At 43.6% G+C, this 25012-nt stretch overlaps 1 protein-coding gene across 2 annotated transcripts in view; it reads right to left on the reverse strand.

Annotated features, from left to right (window-relative positions):
- Nucleotides 1-25012, reverse strand: part of MICOS10 (mitochondrial contact site and cristae organizing system subunit 10) — a 34257-nt gene that overhangs the window by 3705 nt on the left and 5540 nt on the right. For both annotated transcript variants that reach the window (XM_004603388.2, XM_055140150.1), the window contains exon 2: nt 676-723. In XM_004603388.2, coding sequence (XP_004603445.1) covers nt 676-723 — 48 coding nt within the window. The remainder of the gene's footprint in view (nt 1-675; nt 724-25012) is intronic.

Below are 25012 nucleotides of genomic sequence, written 5' to 3' on the forward strand. Positions count from 1 at the left end.
AGAAACAGAAACTTTCAGTAAGGCACACAATTTTTTTCAGTAAGAATTTCACCAATATTTCTAATTTTTACCATCATCCTTATGGTTATTTAAGCCAACACAGTAAATTATTATTTCATATTAGTACTGTATTTTAACTAAGATTCTCGGCTGTAATCCCCAACAGCTCTTCTCGGAAAAAAAGTCAAAGCAATAATCCATTTGGCACCTACTCAATATTCAAACTTGAGAAGTTTAACCAGAAAATGAAAGGGATATCGCCTGGCCTGATCTTAGGAGAGCTTTAGGCCAAGAAGCATGTGTAATTCTGGTCTACTTGTTTTTATTACCAGCAGGATTTTTATTTTCAAGTTTAAGAAAAACATTAGAATTAATTAGAAATATTTGCACATTTAGTAAAATGACTCACTGGTATTAAATACAGCTTTTAAAATGATATCATATTTAAGGTATCAGGCACCCTGACTCAATGCCCAGGGGAAATTCTGAAATGCCCAACCCTTTCTGACCTCTGTCAGACTCACATTCTTTGTCTAGATGGTTTTCTAGCGGCCAACCCAAAACTCATAAATGAATGGGGTTGGCAGGCCTGTGGATGTGCCTTCCAGAAGTGTCCCTGCTGTGTGCATACATATACTAGGGTATATGTTGAAAGGCAGTAAAAGTCACACTTACTTTTAAAGAAGGTAAGTGAGAAAATAAGTCCTAATCCAAAGCCAGTACCTAGAAGAAGGGGGAAAAACATGTTAAATCCCATAGCAGTCTTTTAACAAAAATTAAAAATACAGAAATGTAACACAGATAAAACAGATTTTTTTCCAGTTCATTTTTCCCTGTCTAACCGCCTTTACTGCTGTCGGAGTGTGAGGGATGCCTCTGGCCCCTCCGTGCAGGACAGATCTTCCCGCTCTCCTGGACAGGCCCTGGGGCGGGGAAGCCAGCAAAGGTCTCCCGACATGACAGAGAGCAGCTGGCAGCTTGGGCCCCCTTGCCCTCTGCCACAGGGCACTGCAGCCAGAGCAGACAGACAATGGCAAAGGGAAGCCCCCCTTGTCGGCTCAGTCCTCTGAATGATGGCTCCTTTCGGAGAGATGAACTGGAGTATTCCAAAACAATCCCCAAAGGCAAGTCGGACACGGGTCAGCATGCCCAGACAGAGACAGCACATCCTCAAAAGCCCCGAGTGTGGAGGGACATGGATCTGCTCCGTTCAATGTATGCATACGTGATTTGGGGGCTCACACCCCACGAAACCCAGAGGTCACTCCGGGTGGAGCTTAGGGAGCTGAGCTCCGGCTGTTCTGGAACCCAACCCAGGTACCACCTGCAAGGCCTGTGCGCCAACATCCTGCACCATCTCCCCGGCTCCCCTCCAGCATTTGAAACCACTGCCTCTCTTCCTAAAGCCAATCACAAGCCTATCTTAACAATCAGGTAGGGAAAAAAGTTTAATACCTAATTTTGAAGGAAATTTCATAAGCATCTAAGCTTAGAGAAGAAAGTTTGTTTTGTTTTGTTTTGTTTTGGGGTCACACCAGGGATGCCTCAGGGGGAATCACATAGTGCCAGGGACTAAGCCTGAGAGGATGGAGCTCCTGAATGAAAAACAGACTCCTTGCTCTCTCTCTTGCTCTCTCCTCTCTCTCTCCTCTCTCTCCTCTCTCTCCTCTCTCTCCCCTCTCTCCCCCCACCTCTCTTTAAATAAATAAATAGACCAGCTTTGCATGTGCTAAAGCCCTGAGTTTGATCTCAAATATCAGAAGAAAACAAAAAAAGCCCACCAAATCCTCATTTACCCTGTATTTCTCAAGCCTTGGTCATTCTAATGCTACATTACAGTTTTTGCTAAATTCATAATATCATCTATACAATTATTTAAATACATTTTTTTTTTTTTGCTTTTTTTGGGTCACACCTGGCGATGCACAGGGGACTATATGGGATGCTGGGACTTGAACCTGGGTCGGCCACATGCAAGGCAAACGCCCTACCCGATGTGCTATCGCTCCAGCCCCTTAAATAAGTTTCTTTAAAAAAAAAAATTCCAACCTCACCATGGTTTGCATGCAGAACCATAGTCCCCTGGGAACTCTTAAGAAGAAACCCCAAGCACACTGGATGCAGAACCAAAAAAGCCCCCAGAAACAACAAACTGGGTAGGGGGTGCGAGGCAGAGCACATGTCTAGCATGAGGGCCCGAGTTTGATCCTGGGTTTGTTTCTGTTGTCAAAAACAAAAACCAAGATAGGCATTTAATTTAATAAACTTAATCTCAACTTAACATTGATGTGATCATAAATTTGAATGCTAGATATTTTATATAGTTCCATAAAAAATACCTGTGAACTACTTTAGAAAGGAAAAAACCACCTAGCTCACATACAGTAGTATAATGTAATCTCAAACTCTGAAATAAACTTTCTTTGTTATAAAAGAAGATACACATGCTACAGGAGAGAGCCAATCTGATCTGTAATATTTTAGACTTGAAAACCCTTTGGGATGTTTTAATGCTCTTTACTAAATATCTGTTCCAGAGTCCAGCAGAGCCCTCAACTAACCTCTTTACAACTAGCACATACAAGCCTCAATTCTCACTAGCCTTAAAGGTTTGCAAATCTGTGCTGTGAAATTCTGATGGTTTCTTTGTCTAACCATGTTAAAGCTACAACAGAGTGAAAATTCAAAGAACAACTCTCCAGACAACTTCATCACAAGCAAGCTAAACCACACCTTTGGTGATCCAAGTAATTCTTTCTGCACCTGTATGACAATCCAGTTAATGTCAGCCTCAGGCATTTATGCTATTTACAAGAATCATTTCTTTTTGGTGGTGGTTGCAGGGACCTCCAAGCGGTATTTAGGGGACCCTGGGGCTGCTGTCAGGGATTCTCAGTTAACTGGGCTGGGTTTTTGACAGAACCAAAGATGCAGTGCTATTTGGGCCTCAAGGGCTTCAATCATCGAGGGGAACCGTGTGGTGCTAGGACTGAACCAAAGCCCATGGCCTGTAAGGCAGGAGCCCTAACCCCTCTACTAGAGCTCCCCACCCTAAGAATATTTTTTTTATTCCCTCCCATCATAAATATGTGTCTTTCCTATGACAGCCTACTGTGCAAATAGGAATTTTATTTACAAGTCAGTATTTTACCCTGCTTAAGATGAGCTGCATTAGAGGATTGTTTTGGTGCTCAGATTAAGATTCAGGGCCAGGGATACAGTCCAAAGTGCTAGGATGTAAACTCCACGTGCAGGAGTCCTGGGTCTGAACCCCTCTAGGTGCGCATCCCCTGCACCTCCAATCTCCTAGGTTGGGATATAACCCCGTAGTAAAGTACAAGCCTTGCATGCACAAGACCAGGGCCCTGGCACCACAAAAGAATAAACTAAACAAAAGAAACTGTACTTTCTCAAAATCACTCCTGTCATTCCAATGTCCACGTAATTTGGTGGGGGTCGGGGGTTGGGTTTGGGCCATACTGGGCGGTGCTCAGAAGCTATTCCTGGCTCTGTGCTTCAAGAGTGACTTCTGGCAGTGATGAGGGGACTGTATCCAGTTTCAAGGATCAAACTAGGGTTGGCTGAAACAGCCTCAGGCAAGACAAATGATTTAATACCCGTACAATCTCTCTGGCCTACCATGCAATGTTTCATATGGTGGAAAAGCAGTCAGGTTACAGACCGCAACAGTTAACCTACTAAACAACTAATCTAGTCAAGGTTGACGTTACAGAAGGGAAAGAAACCAACTGAGATTTCCCTTACCTCCCCACCCCATCCTCAAGGTGGGGGTTAATGTTCTGGTGTTTCAGGGCCACTCCAAGTGACACACCCAGAGGTGCTCAGAGGGACCATGTGATGACAGGGAATGAACGCAGGGCTTCACACGTGCAAGCTACATGCTCCAGCCCTCTGGGCTCTCTCCCCTGTGTCTCCCCAAATTCTCTTTAAACCAAACAACCGAATATGGTATTGCTTTCATTTTCCATATGCAAACATTAGTTCAGTCAAGAGTACTCTGTATGTGGGGCAGCACCCACCACTGAACCAGGTGAGCCAGACTCCAAAAACACTATCTACACTCCGTCCTCTCAAGGGTTACACTTTCTTTCCTTTCAAAGTTTAGGTCACACCCAGTAGTGCCCAGAGGTATTTCTGGCTCAGTATTCAGAGGATGCTCCTGGCAGCTTGGGGATCATGAGGTGATGGAACGAAACACGGTCCCCTTGTAAGCAAAGCAAGAGCTCCAGGCCTGGGTCAGAGAGACAGTAGAGCAGGGAAGGGACTTCCCTTGCCAACAGGGGACCTGGGTTCAATCCCCTGCACCCTATTTGGTCTCCTGAGCTCCTTTAAGGAGTGATCCTCAAGCAAAGGGCCGGAGTAAGCTCTGACTTCTGCCAGGTGTGGCCCCCCACAAAATCCAAACAAAGAGCTCCAGCCCTTTAAGTTATCTCCCTGCCCCCACGGGGTCACAACTTCAACCTCTAAACAATCACTACTTCCCCTAAGGGAAACTGGAGTGTCAAAATCTCTACAACCAGCAAAGACACAGACAAAACACGAATTGTGCTTCCCATGCCCTGAATGCTAGGCAACCAGAGTAGTAACAAGTCTACACAAAGCCAAAAGGGCTTGTTCAGATTCATTCCCAGACTAATCCCACTGCGTATGTCATAGGTACAAGTCTAACCAGTAGGTGTTATTTAAGAACTTCTGAGAAATGGGAACTATCAAGAGCTCAGAGAAGCAGAAGCTATCTCGATTGGTAGTCCTTGGCAAGAACCTACCATCGCCAGCTTTAGGAAACGGCACCGGGTTCAACTTCAAGGAGACTTGCCTCGCCCCTTGCAGCTGGAAGATGAGTAAGACGGTAAATTGGTACTAGAAAATGAGGTACAGGATCTGGAAAGGCTTACAGATTTCAAACCAGGCAATGGGATGGGGAGAAAGGCCAGTAAAAACATAATGGCTTACAATCAGAGCTTTTGGTCTTCTCCATCTGGAAGGCAATTTTTTGGCAAGCAAATCAAAAGCCCTAAAGGAAAATATTTCAGCATTTTTCTTGTCCCTCTGACTCCATGCCTGTCTCTCCTAGTTCTCCCCAAGGAATGAATGCTCTCTGATGTTCAACTTTTCCTAATAGTAGATCAAGAATGAGGCTCAATCTACCTCTACCATGATCAATCAAGTATAAAGATAAAATGTTTCACCATTAATGAACAGGAGTGAACGTTTTGTTTCTAGATTTAATGTGAAGGCCAGGTATATGGTCACCCACCCAGGTTCACCTATCAAAACATTACCAACACACAGCTGGGAGATCCAAATCATAGTTCAGGCCATCCAAAAGGCAGAATGGTCAATGAATGTACTCTATGGTCTTGGTTAACTTAATTTGAACTGCTACATCTTTAATTTTGGGGGGAGAAGGACAGTGTTCAGGGGACCATATATGGTGTCTGAATGGATTCAGGGTCAGTCGTATGCATGTGAGGTAAGCACCTTAATAAACTGTACTATTGTTCCAGCCCTACATTTTCTTCATTCTTTTAAATTTTTGTTTTAGAGTTACAACCCAGGATACTCTGGGATTACTCTGGCTCACTCAGGGATCACTTCCTGTATTCCTGGCACTTGGGGGACTGCATGTGGGGTATGTGGTGCTGGGACGGAACCAGGATGCTAGGAAAATGCCCTATCCACTTTACTATCACTCTGGCCATTTACATACTTTTTTGTTTGTTTGTTTTTGGTTTTTTTTTGCTTTCTGGGTCACACCTGGCGATACACAGGGGTTACTCCTGGCTCTGCACTCAGGAACCACTCCTGGCAGTGCTCAGGGAACAACATATGGGATGCTGGGAATTGAACCTGGGTTAGCTGCGTACAAGGCAAACTCCTTACCCACTGTGCTATGGCTCCAGCCCCCCAGCCATTTACATACTTTTAAGGCAGAAAGTAACAAGATAATTTTCTTCACACAAAAACTGTGTAAAAAATGCTTTTTTAATGCTAATGTGTTAGCTGAAAGTTAGCTCTCTCACTTATTTAAGAAACAATGGTAGAGCTGTTGATGAGTTTTACAGGTTCAAGTTCTCACATGCTCAATTTTCTTTTAAAAGGCAAACATGTTGCTTCAAAGAAAGTCCCACTTGATCAGGGGACACCAGCTCTGCAGCTGTTTCTACTAAAGATTGGCACCTCAAGGCTAGGTTTAAGCTTCATAACAATAAAACATGAAAGGTTTGTCTTACAATAAAAACAAACCAACAAGGAAAGGAGAAGAGTTTTCTCTACCTTTGGCCACTTTCTTTTGTTGTTGATGCATGACAAGCACTTCTGAATGAAAAGAGCCAAAGGAAAAAGTACAAAGCATTTTTCACCTTCCCTGGAAGCAAATATTTAACTACAAATAAAGTTTATATAATTTTTGCTGCCCTTCCCTCCCCTCAATTCTGTTCTTTTGAACCATGCTATCTGAAACAGCAAGCAACTAGTAAGGAAATGCCTGACGCAGGTACACATTCTCCTCAAGTCCAAAAGTTAGAGTAAGGAGAATAAAGGGAGGCAAATAAACCACCATAGGACAGAGGAGCCTTATGGAATTGACATTAGGCAAGGAGCCCATGCTCTGAAACCATTTCTTTTGGAGAGGATAAAGAATTGGCACAAATTCTTTCAAAAATAAATTACTCTGAAACAACCTAACCCCACACCTTAGTGCATGCTTATTGCTCAAAAGGACATCATAAAACTGGCTAGTAGATAAACACACATTTTTAGGAATGAGCAGTTCCTTTTAACAGTTCATTTGATACAATTTTAATAATAATAATAATAAAAAACCAGAATTTCCTCCCACTAACTACATAGAAAACACTGCCTTAATTTTTGCACAAGTGGCTTTTATATATTTTAAAAAGAATAACAAGCAATAGTGGTACATTTTGAATCACATTTTGTGTAAGAATGGAGTAAGGGAGTATATGTTGTCGGAGACATGGGCAATTTCTAGTCAATGTGACTTTTGAAAATTTCTTACTCTCACAATGTCATATATCACAAAACTTCACTTTAAATAAGAAGCAAATATAATCAGCAATAATTAACAAGCATGCTACATGATGAGTATAATTTGGGGGTAGAAATTACTTTGGGGCACATTCCACTCTGGAACTACCTGCATCTCCATTTTTCTTTTTCTTTTTTTGGGGGGAAGACTGTACATGATGCTGGGGATCAAACCTGGGCCAGCCACATGCAAGGCAAGTGCCCCACATGCTGTACTGTAACTCCAACCCTTTGCATCCCAATTTGAGATAATTGTTTTATTCTGGGTTTTTCTTTTTTTGGGTCACATCCAGAGGTGGTTAGGGAACTGAACCTGGGTCGGCAGTGTACAAGGCAGGCACCCTACCCATTGCATTAGCTTCTGGCCTCTGAGGTGTATAATTCTCTATTATTTTATGGGGTTTCCTTTTCTCAGATTTCCTAAATAAAACTCAATTATGTGTCTGTATATTTTTAACACAAATTTAAAAGGGAAAGTATTTTAATTTGTTATATTAACCCCTAAACTGAACTAGTTGGAGCCATTACATAGCCTAAATAAACAACTGTAAAAGTTGCAATTGCCATTGAACACTCAATTGCGGAATAACTCATTATTTGGTGAAGTACGTGAATAGAAAGTCTCAAAAATTTGGAGTTGGAGTGATAGTACAGCGGTTAGGGCGTTTGCCTTGCATGCGGTTGACCTGGGTTCAATCCCCGGCATCCCATATGGTCCCCCAAGCACTGCCAGAAGTAATTTCTGAGTGCAAACCCAGGAGTAACCCCTGAGCATCGCTGGGAGACCCAAAAAGAAAAAAAAAAAGAAAGGAAAGGAAGAAAGAAAGAAAGAAAGAAAGAAAGAAAGAAAGAAAGAAAGAAAGAAAGAAAGAAAGAAAGAAAGAGAGAGAGAGAGAGAGAAAGAAAGAAAGAGAGAAAGAAAGAAAGAAAGAGAGAACGTCTCAAACATTTACTTAGGCAACACTTCCATAAAACATCCAAGAAGGGGGGCATTGCATGTGGTCAATCCCGGTTCAATCCCTAGCACCCCATTTAGTCCCAAAGCCTACCTGCCAGTAATGATTCCTGAGCACAGAGCCAGGAGTAAGCTCTGAGCACCACTGAGTGTGACCCCTGACCCTAACCACAACAACAAGAAATAAAAATCCAACAGGGCAGGAGCTGGTAGGTTTGATCTTCCCCCTAGAGTCTCCAGGACCCCTGGACACGCAGCCAGAAGCCCTAAGCACCTCCAGGGCCGGCCCCAAAACAGAACAACAAAATCCAAGAAGAAAATGAACCACAAGCCCATTTTATTTATCAGTGACATATGACAATTATTACACTTCTGTTCAAATACAATTTAAACATTTTAAATGAGACTCCTAAATTTCTAAGCCTAAGGTATAGTTATCAAAGCTAAATTTTGTCTAAAAATCAAAATTGCAAAGCAATCCCATTTCTATTTCTGTAATATATCAAAACATTTAAAGAAAAACAAGTATTTATCCAACTGGCAGTTCGATAAAGAAAAACTAGGGCTCAGAGATAGTACCGTAGGTAGGGTGCTTGCCTTGTACGTAGCTGGCCAGGTTCACCTGGCGGCACCCCTTAAAGCTCCCCAGACTGCCAGGAGTGATCCCTGAGCACAACCTGCTGTGATCTTTCCTCTCCCCACTCCACCCCCAAAGAAGACTACAGAAGTCATAGGCAAAGCTTGAAGATCCTAGAAGCCAAATAAGCCAAAAGAGTCCAAAGAAGTCCACTCTGAATTGTCCAGAAGATAGTTTCCCACTAGAATGAGAGATTGCTTTCCCACTGAGTGAAATGGCAAGGGCATGGATTAATCACGATACAGGTGGAAATCAAGCCATGGTCCAGGTGACCAGCTAGCTCTCTGACCTCAGGTAGCCTAGCTGCAGAGTGAAACTCGTAGAGAGTTGCTGACTAAAGTGGAAAAAATGTAAGGCACAAGTGTCTGGGACTGAGAAGGAAGCACAGGGGTTAAGGCGCCAGGCCTGCACACTGTCCCACTGCATACTGTCCTGGTTCAAACCTCAGCACAGTATATGGTCCCCCATGACCGCAAGGAGTGATTCCTGAGTAGAGCCAGGAATAAGCCCTAAACATTGCAGGGTGTGCCTACCCCTTTTCCTCCCCCAAAGAGAAAAGTGTCTGAAACAGAATCCGGCATGCTGTAGGAAGTTCTACTTCCCTATAAAACTCCAAAGTGTAACGCAGTAATCCTCTATTAAAACACAACCCATGAGCTGCAGGGAATGAGTCCAGGAGGTCAAGCATTTGCTTAGTATGTGGCTGCAGCAGGTGCAACCCAGGTTCAAGTCCCCAGCACCATGTATGGTTCCCTGCGCACTCTCAGGGGTCACTCCTGAGCAGAGTCAGGAATAGTCCCTGAGCCCACTGGGTGTGGCCTCAAGCTCCCCCCAAAATAAATTTTAAAAGGTTAAGTAAAACACAACTCATTGGGGGGCAGGGATGAGGCTCAAGTGTTAGTGCACATGCTTTATGTGTGCAGGGCCTGCAGTTTTAGTGTTAGGACAAGGTCCCCGAGCACTGCAGAACAGAGCACCCCTGTGCTCTAAGCATGCTGGTCTAAGTGCCACTGGGAGTGGTTCCCAGCCCCCAAAACACAACTCACTGCCTTGTTCTGAATCACACTCCGTGAACCTCAACTGAAAACCATCACCTGTCCCCCACTATTGATACAGTTGACTTGACTTCACTGGCATAAGCAATTGTTCCTAGAATTACATCAGGTATATACATGTACTCATGAAGACCCATGCTGAGATGGAAGTTTGCTTTAAAATATATCTTCCTAGCCTTTTGCTTAATAAAGCTCTATTTATGCTCTGAACGTGGATTAATATCAAACTGACCTATTTATAATGGGCATGCTTTCCTGTTCAATCACGTTTCTATCAACTCTATTGCCATCATCAAATCCATTTGTTATGACAGAACAAACGAGAATATGCTTTTATAGAAAAGTACCCTTGGGACTGAGTTTAGTGAGAATTACATTTCCAAGAAACATTCCTGATTTATGAAAGATGCTCAGGGCCCAATTTATGAGTAAAAAAAAATAATTTAAAGTCAGCTCCAAACCGAGTTACTTAATCCTCTGAGGCAAAGACAGATTGTCCCAGGTGTCCATGTGTAAATGCCAAGTCATGTGAATTAAGCAAGAAAGTGTGCCAGACCAAAGACCCAGTGATGGTAAATTCAGTCTATGTTAATCAGCTTCTCAAAAGTCAACAGTGCTGCAGGGCATACAGGAAATCGACTAAAAGGGGAGCTATTTTATGAGACCTTAACCTTCCTGTTGCTATCCAGGCTAGAGTTGGTTGGAACATCTGTAGCATTTTCTCAATGGACATCAATTACCAGGATTCTGTTAGAACAAGCAAACCAGTCAGCCGAAAGGGGTAAAGATAGGGAAGGTAAATGTGGAAGTCATTACTCGGTACTCTGCTTTGAGAGGAAAGTCAAACACAAAAGGCTGTTTTTTTTTTTTCTGGGTGGGGTGAGGGTGAGGGGGTTGGGCCACACCTGGCAGTGCTCAGGGCTTACTCCTGGCCCTGCACTCAGGGATCACTTCTGGCAGGGCTCAGGGGACTGTCTGTGGTGCCAGAGATTGAACCTGGGTCAGCGATGTGCAAGACGAGCACCTGACCTGCTGTACTGTCTCTCCCGCCGCCACAAAAGGGCCTTTTCAATTATTGCTTATTTTGGGTGTTTTTTTTGGGGGGTCACACCTGGTGACACTCAGGTTAACTGTTGGCTCAGAGGTCAAGGATCACTCCTGGCAGGCCCCAGGGACTGTATGGGGTACTGGGGATCAAACCCCAATCGGCTGTGTGCAAGGTAAGCACTCTACCCACCGTATTATCACCCTGGCACAGAAAATAACCTTTTTTCATGAGTGCATACAGCATGATTCAAATTTCAGAATCCTGAGAGTCATACAATTTTGATGCACAGAAAAGGAAACATGGACCAGGGAGAGGGCTAAAAGGCTCGGCTGCATGCTTTGCATGACGGAGTCCAGGACTGAACATCAGCACTGCGGGGCCTTCAAGCACTGCTGGGTGCAAGCCAGGTGTGGTCTAAAACAAACAAAAACTCAGAAGACTATTAAAGGGAAAAAGGAGGTGCCAGAATGCTAGCACTGCAAGTACAGTGCTTGTCTTGCAAGGGACCTACTCGGGTTCGATCCCTGGCAGCCCATATGGTCCCTAAGCCCTGCCGGGGATGATTTCTGCATACAGAGCCAGGAGAATACCCTGAGCATCGCTGGGTATGGCCCCAAAACAAAATAGAAGCCCCCCACCCACCCAAAAAAAGGAACAAAAGGGAAAAAAAGAAAGTTACATGATTTTTTTTTTAAAAAGCTGCAATGTAATATGTCACATTTCTTTGTGGAAAAACGGAATTTTGGAGGCATTAACATTTAAGAATTATGGCCATTTTATAGAAGACAGAGACTTATCCAAGTCCATACAACTGAAATGTAGAATTCAAAGGCAGGCAGTCTGGTTCCAAAGCAAGGCACTTTCCCAGGCACAGGGAGAGCTCAGAGGAAGCCACAAGGCAGCAGAGCTAGCCGTTACCTGTGGCAGAGTGATTTATGACTAAGTTGCTCTGTGTCCTTTAGGGAAACCAGATGTTTGACTTATCAGGAGTAGTTGGATAACGAAAACCTGAAATTATGGAAAATCAATGAGAAATAAGTCAACACCTCAGTGCCAGGAAATACATTCCTTTGTGCTCTGGCTGGTGATAAAATGAAGCCAAATGGGCTGAGGTCTTGTCATGCATGCACGAGTGCTCAAAAGCGGTTTGTTTTTTTCCTTCTTTCCTAACACAACCAATAGCTCTAGCCCCTCCTTATCAGTATCAGTAACTGAATTCTCATCCTTGTGAAAGTAAATACAAGAATCAGGGAATCGGCAAGCTGTATGTTTGCATCATAATGGCTTCTGTGGTTTTGCCTGTTCTTATACACAACTTATCCTTACACATGTACATGATTAACATTTACTAGCGCTATGAAATGGACATGAGGTAAATTTCTTTACTCTTGCAGTCTATCAGTGGAGGAAGAAGTGGTCATTTTTTGAAAAGTGGTAAATGTTACACAGTGGTTTACTAGATTATGTGAACCAGAGGATAAGGCAGGTTAAATATGATTATGAAGGGGCCAGGGAGATAATATACATGATAGGTGCATGTGGCCAACCCGTTTGATCCCCAGTACCACATAGATGATCCTCTGAGCACAGAACCCAGTGTGGCCCCTGAGCACTGTTAGGAATGACCCCTGAGAAGTCAGGTGTGGCCCCCACCAAAGCAAATAAAATCTAAAAACATGATTGTGACTGCTGTTAGACTCTTTACTAGTTGTGCCTCAGACCTTAAGTAAATGACATAACTCCTCTAGGTATCAGTTTCTTCATTCAGAAAACAAGATACTCACAGCACCTAGCCTGGTAGGGTAGTAGTGCAGATGAAAGAACATGTGTGTAGGGGCTGGGACCATAGCACAGCAGGTAGGGCGCTTGCCTGGCACGCAGGTTTGATATCCAGCTATGCCATATGGTCCCCCAGCATTGCCAGGAATAATTTCTGAGTGCAGAGCCAGGAGTAACCGGAGCATTGCTGGGTGTGGCCCCAAAACAGAAACAAACAAGAACACTTGCCTAAAAAGCTCGGAAGAATACAACACATTAAAAGATAGTATTTCTCCCACAAAAAAGGGATTATAAGAACAAACTGAAAGTTCAAATATTTATTGAGCACCGAAGTACAGGAGTATTTGGGTAAAACAAAAGTCAGAAATAAGTAAGACACTTCCCTGGAGAGCTTGTGCTCAAGAAAAGATAACAACAGGTGAAGGGTCCAGAACACCAAAAGGAAGTCACTCCTGTGCGGCAAGAGGGACAGAGCGCATGGTAGGGTACACAGCAGGGTGGGAACACACTTGACTGAGAAGACTTCAACCTTCAAGAAAGAGGAGCACTCAAGCTGTCTTCCAACACAGACTTTGAGCTTGGGGACGTGGCTCGGTGGCAGAGCACTTGTCAGGCATGCATGAGACCTGGGTTCCAGTCCTGGCAGCAAGGGGAAAAAAGGGGAGAGAGAGGAGTAGGGGGAAAAGAGTGGGTGGGAAAAAGAGGAAGCCCACGCTGTCCAGAGGCGCCAGGCGTGGAGCAGGCACAGCCGTCAGTCAGGAGTGGCACGGCACGCCCTGTGCTTGAGGAAAGCTCTGCTTCAAAGGTGAGCAGGCGACTTGGAAAGGAAGAGGTGATGTGTGGGCAGAACACACATGACCTAACTGATTAGTGTATGTACCACACATACATGTAGTACATATGAACTGGGGGTTGGCGACAGGGAGTGGGGGAGAGTCTACCAAAAGAAAATGCTGAGAATATTTACGAGATTCAACTCCAAGACACTGGTGGTACCTATTTGTGATATTTACCTCTTAACACCAATCACCTTAGCACACTGAAAATATAATTTGACATAAAAATGCAATATCTACTTTGCTTTGCAGAAGATGATATTAAACTACTGTACTCACTAGACATGTATGTTTATGATCTCATGTAATCCTCAAAAATAAAACCTTGTTCTTAGTCCCGCTATACAGAACAAAAGGAAACTGAGACCCAGACGGCTTAGTCACGTGCCTCTGATCACACACGTGGGGTTTGGAGTAACATGCAGCATGGCTCGGAGACCGGGCTCCTGACCACCATGCCACACTCCTGCCAGTGCAGTCCTTGCACACACATGTACACGTGTCACGCGCACACACACACACACACACACACACACGAAGCTATCACACTCATTAATTCTGACTTACCCAGAGGAAACAAAATCTCTTCCAAAATGTACTCCAGCCAATGCTATGTGTGGGCACTGTGTAAGTATACAACCCGAGAGGCCCAGAGATGGCACAAAGGTCCAGCCAAGGCTTTCCATGCAGGGCCTGGTTCAAGCACTGTTGGGAATAACCCACCCACACCAGCCTGAGAAATCCCGGAGCACCAATGGGTGTGGCTCATAAGCGGAAGATAAATTTAAAAATTAAGTATTTATACAAACTGAGGCCCTACAGTGTGCCAGGCACTATTAGGCCCTGGGGAATAATAAAATCCTGCAATTTCAGGTTCATTGTCTAGTGCTCATTAGACACTCAAAGGTACAAAGGGACAGATGTACTAGAAGGATTAGAGGAGGGTGAAAGAAGAGGGGGAAGTAAGAGAAATGAACTATAAGGAACTCCTTGTAGCTAAACTGCCAATGGGAGGTAAGAGACAGCTAGCAGTGTTGCAGGACACACCAAGGATACAGAACTCTCAAATAAGCAAGGGGAAGCAACAGAGGGAATCAAGCGAGAACCAACACATCGGGCGGGCACTTTACACAGCCCACCCCAGCGTAATGAGGGCAGACAGTTGAAGAGGCAGTCATGAAGACAGGGAAACCAGGCAGGGGAAAGGCAGCACAGGAGTCCTAGCAGGTGACAGACCCGGACCTCCGATGCTCTCTTCTCTGACTGAAAAATATTGTTTGTTGTTTTGGCTCTTGTGCCACACCTGACTAAGCTCTGGGGCCAGACCTGATCCCAGGATTTAAGTCAAGCTTGACAGGATGCAAGGCAAGCACCTGAGCCCCTGGACTATCACTCTGGTCCCTTGACTGAAATACGCCACCTTACCTGGGTGGCTCCTCAAGGGCCGCCGCCCTCTACCTTTCCTCTCCTCCCTGCTAGGCAGAAGAAGAGATACCAAAGGGAAAAAGTACAGGTTACAGCCTGACTTTGACCAGGGACTAGGAACCTCAGAAGTGAGAGTGACCGTTCAATGACTCTTAGACTCAATGGTCAAGGGCAGTGCTAGGGCCCGGGGGACATTCTGGTGCTCAGTAAGCATATGTTCTACTAGACGCAGGATGCTCTTTTTTCTTTTTTTCCCCAGCATTGGGAATTGAACCCAGGTCTAAACAGATCTAAGGCAGATCTAAGTGTTTTACTGTTGAGGCACATCCCTGGCTCATCAGACACAAGGTATCTTTTGGGGTGGGGAGTCACACCAGTGATGCTCAGGACCACCAGACTCTGTGACTGGGGGCTGCTCCTGGTAGTGCTTAAGGGGCCATGTAGTACCCGGGATTGAACCCAGGTGCATGGAAGCGACAAAGCAAGCACCTTAACCCAGGTACTATCTCTCTGGCCCTAGTCCTCCTTAAAGGCAGTACAGCTCTATAAAGCCAGCATAATAAACCTCTTCAAATCACTGGATTTGCATGTATTAAGAAAAATTTAAATCTTCTGGGGCTGGAGTGATAGCACAGCGGGTTGGGCGTTTGCCTTGCACGCGGCCGACCCGGGTTCGATTCTCAGCATCCCACATCCCATATGGTCCCCTGAGCACTGCCAGGGGTAATTCCTGAGTGCAGAGCCAGGAATGACCCCTGTGCATCGCCGGGTGTGACCCCCCCCCCCAAAAAAAAGCAAAAAAAAAAAAAAAAAAAAAGAAAAATTTTAATCTTCCAAAATAGAAATTACGGGCTGACATTCATTTCAAGTTACTGCTGAAACAGGAGAAAAATTAAGTTGCGGTTTTTCAATAGTCAATCATTTGGGGGAATGTGTATAATAGTAGTGTTCATTCTGATGTTCAAACAATACACAATTAGAGCAGTAATACATTTTGGTTTTACATCTAATCAGAGTGATCTATGTATTAAAAGTTTAAGGCTTGTCATATATAGGCCCATGGTGAAACAGTTGGAAAAAAAATCCTACCAGGAATACATTTCAATTTAGTCATCTGAAATGATGCCAAGAAACCCGAAGCTTTCTTAGGACTACTTTCCCAGTAAAAAATGAATTATGCTTCTTAAATCAACTGCTCCAGTTAATCATTTAAAATCTATCAAACATGCTTTATACGAGCTGGCCGTCACAATCAGAATCATTTGTTTTAGACATAAACAGCTGTCAGAGTCAAGTACAAAACTATCAACACTCATGTTGGAGAGCCCCAACAATTATAAATTATCCTAAACATTCTAATGCAGATTTGGGCTGGGTAAGGAAACTGATGTGAAGTACTAGATGTCAACTCCCCCCTACCAATACTGTTGATCACTGATCACATATGCTTTAATTCTGCCTGAAGATACGTAAGTAACCAGGCCAGTGGCCACACTGAGATGTGAGGTCGCCCACCGCCCTGTTTCTCACACACCTCACACCCTCCTCGCTGTCCACGAGCACCAACCCTCAGGCTCCAAGTCACTACTCTCAGACACCTAATGTTGCACTTTCTGACCAATGAACTCTTTCCGTATTTTTTCCAATTTCTACAAATGTATCCTTTCTTTCTTCTACCTTTCATATGCCCTAAAGAACATTTCAAAGACACTTTGCCCAGGTCTTACTTTCAAAGATGACAAGTTAAATGGTCAACTGTTACCATTTAGATTCCAATGGATTTTCACCTCATAAATAATAGTTCCTTTTTTGTGGCATTTCCTGCGAGAGCATGCAATTCATTAAAAAAGAAAAAAATTGAACCAATACAAGTGATGTATTTTGTGAAAGTCATTCCTTTCTCTTTCACTTACATCTCATTTTCAGTTTCTAGATGATGTGCACGTCAGATGTGAGTGCTACAGAAATGTGTACAGTGATCTCTGGTCACTCAGATATTCTACAACCAAATTACCCTGTGCTCCCTGGGTCAAAACTCTCCACACAAAGACAAATCTATTCTTTCTATCTTTTCACTTCTTTGGAGGGGGGAAGAAGGAGGAGGGAGGGCGGGCCACACTTGTTCAGGGGATAGTCCTGGCTCTGTGCTCAGGAATGACAGCTGGTAGTGCTTGGGGGGTCCCTATGTGTGTTGAAGGATTAAAACCTGGTTAGTGGGATGCAAGGCGTGCACCTGTTTTGTTTTGTTTTTTTTTGCGCTCTCTCTCTCTCTCTCTCTGTATTTTTGGGAGGAAGCACACCCAGCACAGCTCAAGGGTTAGGACGACTCCTGGTACATACCCCCTTCCAATTCATCTTTCATGGATGTTTTCTAGTAACTTTTTGGAGGTATAATTTATATAGAGTAAACTTAACCCCTGCACTATCTCTCCTGTCTCATGTTTTCATTTCTTTATGATAAATACTAAGTGGAATAACTAGGTGGCTACTTATTTATAATTTCTTTTTCTTTTTGGGTCACACCCGGCTATGCTCAGGGATTACTCCTGGCTCATGCACTCAGGAATTACTCCTGGAGGTGTTCGAGGGACCATATGGATGCTGGGAATCAAACCTGGATCGGCCGCCAGCAAGGCAAACACCCTACCCACTGTGCTATTGCTCCAGCCCCTATAAATTCTTATAAATTTAACTTTATAAGAAATCAAGGGGCCAGACCAAATAGTTCAACAGGTAGGGCTTTGCACATAGCCATCTTGGATTCACTCCCTGGCATCCCATACGGTTCTATGCACCACCAGGGGTGATTTCTGAGCACAGTGCTACGAGTGACCCCAGGTGTGATCCCCAAACCAAAAACAAAACTATGTACAGTATCTCATTACGATTTTAGTTCGTCTGAATGGCCACTGATGTGAACATCTTTTCATGCACTTTTCTAAGCAGGGGGCACACAGCAAGACAGCTCGGAGGACTTGAGTGTGAACAAGGGATAGCCCCAGTGGTCTGAGAACCACAAGGCCTGAGCAGCAAGACATCCCACCACCAGACTAAAGCAATGAGCCATCTAACCAACAGAGCCAAACTAAATATTGCCAAGAGTGGCCCCAGACCTGCTGAGCACTGCTTGGGCTTCCTCCCTGACTAGTCCCCCCCCCCCACACACACACTTCCAGCCCCTCTCCCAAAAGATAAAGAGGGTCAGAGAGTTAGCTCAAGGTCTGAGGGCAAACTCCTAAGCACCACCAGGAGCGACCCTTGTACCCAGTCTCCACCTCCCAAGCCAGAAAAAAAGAAAAAAAGAAGACTAATGTAATATGGTTTATTTAGCAGGAATTGCACCCAGGACTTCATACATACCAGGCAGATGCTCTACCGCTGTGCTGCATCCTTGCCCAACAAGTTATACACTGAAATCAATCAGGGCATCAACTTCCACTTTGTGATTTTGCTTTTGTTGTCTTCAAAAATCTTATCTGAACTCAAAGTCACAGCCAATTTGCTCCTATGTTTTCTTCTTGATACTTTATAATATAAAGTATAGAGATATGGCATTCAGATGCCCACTGTTGGGGTCAGAGTGATAGTATAGCAGGTAAGGCACTTGCCCACTTGCCTTATATGCAGCTGACTGAGGTCCAACCCGAGCAGCCACCTAGTCCTCTAAGTACTGCCAGGAGTGATCCCTGTGTGTAGAGCCAAAAGTAAGCTCTGAGCACCACCAGTGTGGCCTGAAAACAAACAAAACAAAAAGTGTACCATTGTTGCAACACAATTTGGTGAAGATTTCCCATTATACTGTTTTGGCCTATTTGTAAAAAGGAATTGACTATGTATTTATAAGTCTACTCCGCTTGAGTCAATTTTACTGATCTACGGATCAGTATTCATTCTCTTGTTTATTGCAGCTTTATAGTACCGTAGCACTGTCGGTCCCAAAGTTCATCGAATTGTTCGAGCAGGCACCAGTAACGTCTCCATTGTGAGACTTGTTATTACTGTTTTTGGCATATCGAATATGCCATGGGTAGCTTGCCAAGTTCTCTGAGAGGGACAGAGGAACTGAACCCGGGTTGGCTGCGTGCAAGGCAAATGCCCTACCTGCTGTGCTATCGCTCTAGTCTGTAGCTTTATAATAAATCTTTTTCTTTTTGCTTTTTTGGGTCACACCTGGTGAGGCACAGGGGTTACTCCTGGCTTTGCACTCAGGAATTACTCCTGGCGGTGCTCGGGGGACCATATGGGACACTGGGAATTGAACCTGGGTTGGCCGCATGCAAGGCAAAACCCTACCCGCTGTACTCCAGCCCCTAAAATAAATCTTAAACCAAGTCATACTGGCCCTCCAACTTGGCTTTTCTTTTAAAAATAAGTCCTTTATATTATCTTGGATTGTTTACATTTCATACAGATCTTAAAATCAGGGTTTTTTTTAGTTACTATGAATATCTTTAGCATTATTTCTCTTGCTAGAAAAAGATATAATAAAATTATACTAAGCTGCTAGGACAATATTTTTTAAAACGGTAATATGTTAGTATACCTGCCAATGACATATAACTAGCAGGCAATTAATTTTAGCTTCCTTGCTCTTTCCTTCTCTTGGTCTTTAAACAAACAGGATCCAATCTAGTAATGCCCTAACATTTCACTAGTGGGTCAATGGCTGCAGTAAAAATATTACTACACTAAACAACTTTTATAAGTAAATATTTGTATTTTTACTTGGATTCAAAACTGAAATGCACTTGCCAGATAAAGCAATTCGGCTTATTTACTAATAAACTAGTTCAGGCCACATTTTAGGAAAGCATAAAACCACAGCTAGAACAAAAATTTAAATATGTTTCAAGTTCCATATACTGCCTAATTACATTATCCTGTAGTACAACAGCAAATTCTCCTCTAGCAAGATCACAATGTTCTATTATTTGTACTTCTGCAGCTAATGGAAAGATTTTTGTTCCCATTGTTTAGAAATACACGTTAACAAAATATGGCTCCTTATTCAACAATTAACATGTACTAATTTGAAACCCAAGCCTATGAACAACCAAACCTTTGAAGTATTTTAGTTTAGCTTAGTTGATATCACTCGATGAAACTGAGAGATAAGAGTTTGCTAACACAGGCTACCAAAAGGTAATTTTTGGTGTGCCACCAATACTTTGTGGCAACCCACATTTATCAGATGAACTAATACTTAAAGAAAAATAAATTTTTTTTAAGAAAAACAATATTTTGATCTTTTTCTATGACTTTATTCAATGGCCTCTTTCAGTAGAACATTTTCTTAAACACTAAAATGGTCTTAGGCCATTTTAGCATGAATACACAAAAATCTACTGGTTAATGTTAAGGCAGGCAAGCTGCTATGCCACTTACTGCTCTATTACCCTACAAAGAAAGAACATCTCTTTTGTTATAAAGATGAAAGTGTCGCAAGGAATTTACTTTCCTGTCAGCTGAGTTCAAAGAGCTGGTGACCCATCTCAATATCAGAAATTAATGAACCACAAAATGTGAGGTTCCTCTTGAGTCTTCTTCCTTTCTCTCCTTTGTTACTGATGGGATGACTAGGGATAGCATATGCTTGGTTGTGTTGCACTGGCAATCACACTTTCACTGTGGTGCTGTGGGTCACAAACGACACCTAACCCAGTAAGAGGGTGACAGTCAGTACATGAGGGTCAGTACTGCCTGCAAGGTAGATGCTCTCTCCCACTGAGCTGTTGGGGTGGCTGTCCCGCCTCTCTCACTGTCCACAGCAACTCCATCCTCATTTACAGGAGCACCTCCCATGACTCATCTCATTCACAAGCCTGCATTTCAGGTTCTGTAAATATGACCAACAGACTGTCACTATTTTACATCTGTCTCCTTCCCCATTTCTTCTGCTTCCATCCAAGCTCTGGTTTCCTCAAATGACTGTTTTAGCTTTGATAAACACAATATAACTCATCTCCCTGCCTTCCTCCTGAGACTTTTCAATTCATTCTTCTCGTCACTTCAGTGGCTTTTTCTGAAATTATAAATCCAATCATTACTCTTCATTTTAACATTCAAGAGTTTTCTTCAAATGCTACATCTGTAGTTACCATACCTAAGGAAAATAAAAACATCTGCATAAAACATTGTACACAGGGCCAGAGAGGTAGTGCACAGGCTAAGGCTCTTGCCTCACATGTACCTGATACCAATTTGATTCCCAGCACTACATATAGGATCCTGAGCATGTCCAGGAAAAGATACTTGAGCAATGAGTTAACAGTCCCTGAGCACTACTGGGTGGGTATTCCCCCCACTGGAAAAAAAAACACACACTTGATTTACTTGGAAGTAAATCAAGTAGCCATTAATAAGTGAATGAGCAAAATTACACACACACACACACACACACAGACACACACACATCCTCAGCCCTTAAAATGGTGCAAATTTAGGGGCCAGAGAAACAAGATATCAGGTAGGACAGTTGCCAAAGTAGATTCAATCCCTGGTATCACGTATGGTGCCCCATCCCAACCAGGAATGATCCCTGAGAGCAGAGCCAGGATTAAGCCCTGAATATCAGGAGGTATGGCAAAAAAAAAAAAAAAAAAATTCTGACATAGATACAACATAAATGTACAACATAAATGAATCTTGAAATCATTAAGCTACATGATATAAGCGAGTCACAAGAAGACATACTACATGATTACTCTTCTGCGAGGAAGTGGTCAAAATCAGAGACACAAGTAGAAAAGTGGCTGCCAAGGGCTGAAGGATGGGGAAAATGTTAAATGGGTCCAGTGTTTCAATCTTACAAGATGAGAAAAAAACTGTGGAGCTCTACGACAGCTATGAGAACAAACTTTATAAATGTATGTGATATCACTTAAATATATACTTGAAAAGAGCCACACTGTAAATAAACTTTGTTCTGTATATTCTACGGCAACAAAGAAAAATTGGAGAGGGCAGGCAAAATAGTACTGGGCTAAGGTACTTGGCCAACCCTGATTCAATCTCTGAACCTGCCTGATCCCCCAAGTACTATTAGAAGCAATCTCTGAGCACATAGCCAGGAGTGATTCCCCAGTACAGCTGGGTACCCCAACCCCGCTAAAAAGTTAGGGAAGAAATCTTGGAATCCTTGTATGAGGATTAAATGAGATAATGCAGAGAAAATGACTATGGCATGCTTAGCGATGTCTGACACAACAGAAGTGGTCAATATCCAATCATCATTATCATGATTCCCCAAAGAAGCCAAAGTTCCTCCTTCCCCCGGGAGCTGCCAGGAAGGGCAGGCTGAGGCCTGAAATGCAGTCCTCTACTAGACTCTCCTACTAAATGGCTGCTTTCCAAGACACACCTTCTTCTCCCGTTTCTCAGGAGGCCCGCCCCCTATGGGTATGACAGTGCTTTCTCACCTGTGCACCCCCACGAACCTCCCACAGCAACTGGTATTGAACTGCTTGGGAAGATCACATAACAATACATATAAACTAGAATATTGGTTACTAGGTTTAATAATTTTTTCCTTTTGGCTTGGGAGCCACACCTGACAATGCTCAGGGTTTTCTTCTGGCTCTGCACTCAGGAATGACTCCTGGTGGTATAGCAGAGACCTACGGAATGCCAGGGGATTGAACCCAGGTCAGCTGTGCGCAAGGCAAGTGCCCTACCCACTATACTATCTCTCTGGTCACTACTGTCAGGTTTATATACCACCTACAACAGCCAAGATCAAAGCCAGCCTATTCATTTGCTTTCTAGCTTTCAATTACATCCCTATGGCTAATATTTATCAAGGACAAAAAATGTCCTTGCTTGCTCAACAGAGATTTTCCCTCTTTAGCCTTACAACCCTCCAGGCAAGTACTATCAAGTTATAAGTGAAGAAACTCATGCACAAAGCAGCTTATTCATCTATTTCTAATGAAAATAAATCAGGGGAGAAAATGGCAAAAGCATGTGAAGAGCCAGGAGTAAGCCTTGAGCACTGGGTGTGACCCAACAACAACCCAAACAAAAAATAAAAACAAAAACTACTCACATTTTTGGTCACATAATGCGGGAGAAAATCAAGGGAAATGGACACAGGAAACTGGAAAGCTTTTCAAGTCCCACCAAGGACTCACCTAAGTCCTGGGGTCAGGTCTTCCTCAAATCCTGCTCTCTGTAAACCTGTAACTCTGAAGCCCTAGCCACTGTCGTGCCGACATGAACTTGGTCACAAAGCCAAAGACTGCCAACACAGGTGCTGGGAATCCAAGAGTGAGTGTAACAGGACTCTAGGGCAATGACGCTACTTCCAAGAACCACTCGTAGGCCTAAAAAGTCTCAAATTACAGAGACGCACCACCGAAATCTTTTCACTGATTTACTCATCTCCTAGAATCCTACTGTCTCTGAGAACATGTGACACCCTAGCTAGTCCAAAGTGACAAGCAGGAGCTGATGGCACCATCTCTGAGGGGACTGACCACCAACTCTCATGTTTGTTGGCAAGCTACTAAGCCTACATGCAAAGCATGTGACTTAACTCAAGACACACTGCTCAGTATTTATAAGAGGAAAAAAAAAAAAAGCACAGTTCTTAAACTGAGTAGAAGGAATGGGGAAAAAAACCCATTCAATAAATCTGATAAAAATTTTCTAAAAATCCAAAAAATTAGCAAAAACCATTAATGATGTATTCACGTAAAACTAATGAAACACGTCATTCATAAAATGTAACATTCTTCAAGTTATCACTGTCATCCCTTCGATTTGCTTGAGCGGGTGCCAGTAATGTCTTCATTCGTCCCAGCCCTGAGATTTTAGCAGCCTCTCTTTACTCGTTCTTCCCAGCAGTGCTGCATTGGAGGCTCTTTCGGGGTCAGGGGAATGAGGCCCATCATTGTTACTGTATTTGGCATATCGAATACACCATGAAGAGCTTGCCAGGCTGTGCCGTGCAGGCAGGATGCTCTCAGTACCTTGCCAAGTTCTCTGAGAGGGAGAACTAGGCTGTAAGAGGTCGAGGCCGAGTACTTCCAGGAGCTTGGTTTTATAGTCTCTGGATCTTGGCCGTTATCGATGGGGTTACATGCGGGGGGGGGTGGCGGGGGGACAGTTTGTGGGTGTGGCTGCCAAGCTACTGGAAAATGGGGGATCCAGGTGGAAGAGACCAAGTCCCAATCCGAGCAGGCTTGGAGATCTCAACCCCAGATCCCGCACACCTTGGTTCCTCTGCCGGTTCCTTCATGCGTGAGGCTCGTCCAAATGTGTGGAGAGTGGCCTTGAGCATGGCTGTGGCTGAGTTCTAATCTCTGGTTCTCATAGAATTTACATGGCAGGACAATCAAACTGTAGAGGCTGGAGCAATAGTATATAGCAGGTAAGGTTTCATATTAGAAATCACCTATCCTACCATACTCCTATTAAACACAAAAGTAGGTATCTACTAAATAGAATTAATGGGGGGAGGGGGGAAGAATTGCTTTTCTTATGACAGCAAAGAAAGCTGAAGGGGTATGTCTAAATAAATGTATTTCCTCCTAAAAAAACAAAATTATTTGAGAATATTCTAAGACATTATTTACACTTCTGAGCAAGAGATCCTTCAGAACACACTTCTAAATTATTTTCTTGTAGCGACAGGGATCGAACTCAGGTCTCATGATTACAAGGCATGTGCTTTACCCCTGAGTTATATCTCCATTGTCATTATTTTTTTTAATACTTTTTTTTTTTTCTTTTTGGGTCACACCCAGCGATGCACAGGGGTTACTCCTGGCTCAATCACTCAGGAATCACTCCTGGCGGTGCTCAGGGGACCATATGGGATACTGGGAATCGAACCCGGGTCGGGCCAAGTGCAAGGCAAACGCCCTACCCGCTGTGCCATTGCTCCAGCCCCCCTGTCATTATCTTTTTTTGTTTGTTTTGGGGGCACACTCAGCAGTGCTTGAGGGACCATCTGGGGTGCTGGGATGGTCCGGGTCGGCCACATACAAGGCAAGTACCTTACCTGCTGAACTGAACTCTGGTCCCATTATTTTATTTTTTTGTGGTACAAGGATCTACCTCAGGGTCTCACCACAATGTGTGGTGTGGTGCTCTATCACCAAGTCTTATCTCGGGGCCCAAAGAATATCTTTTTTAAAAGAGTGGCCGACTAAAATACAAGCCTATTGGTTATCCAACCCCGGCACCTCTCCTGGAGTGATACCT

Source organism: Sorex araneus, chromosome 5 (genome assembly GCF_027595985.1).
Source record: "Sorex araneus isolate mSorAra2 chromosome 5, mSorAra2.pri, whole genome shotgun sequence".
Taxonomy (NCBI): domain Eukaryota; kingdom Metazoa; phylum Chordata; class Mammalia; order Eulipotyphla; family Soricidae; genus Sorex; species Sorex araneus.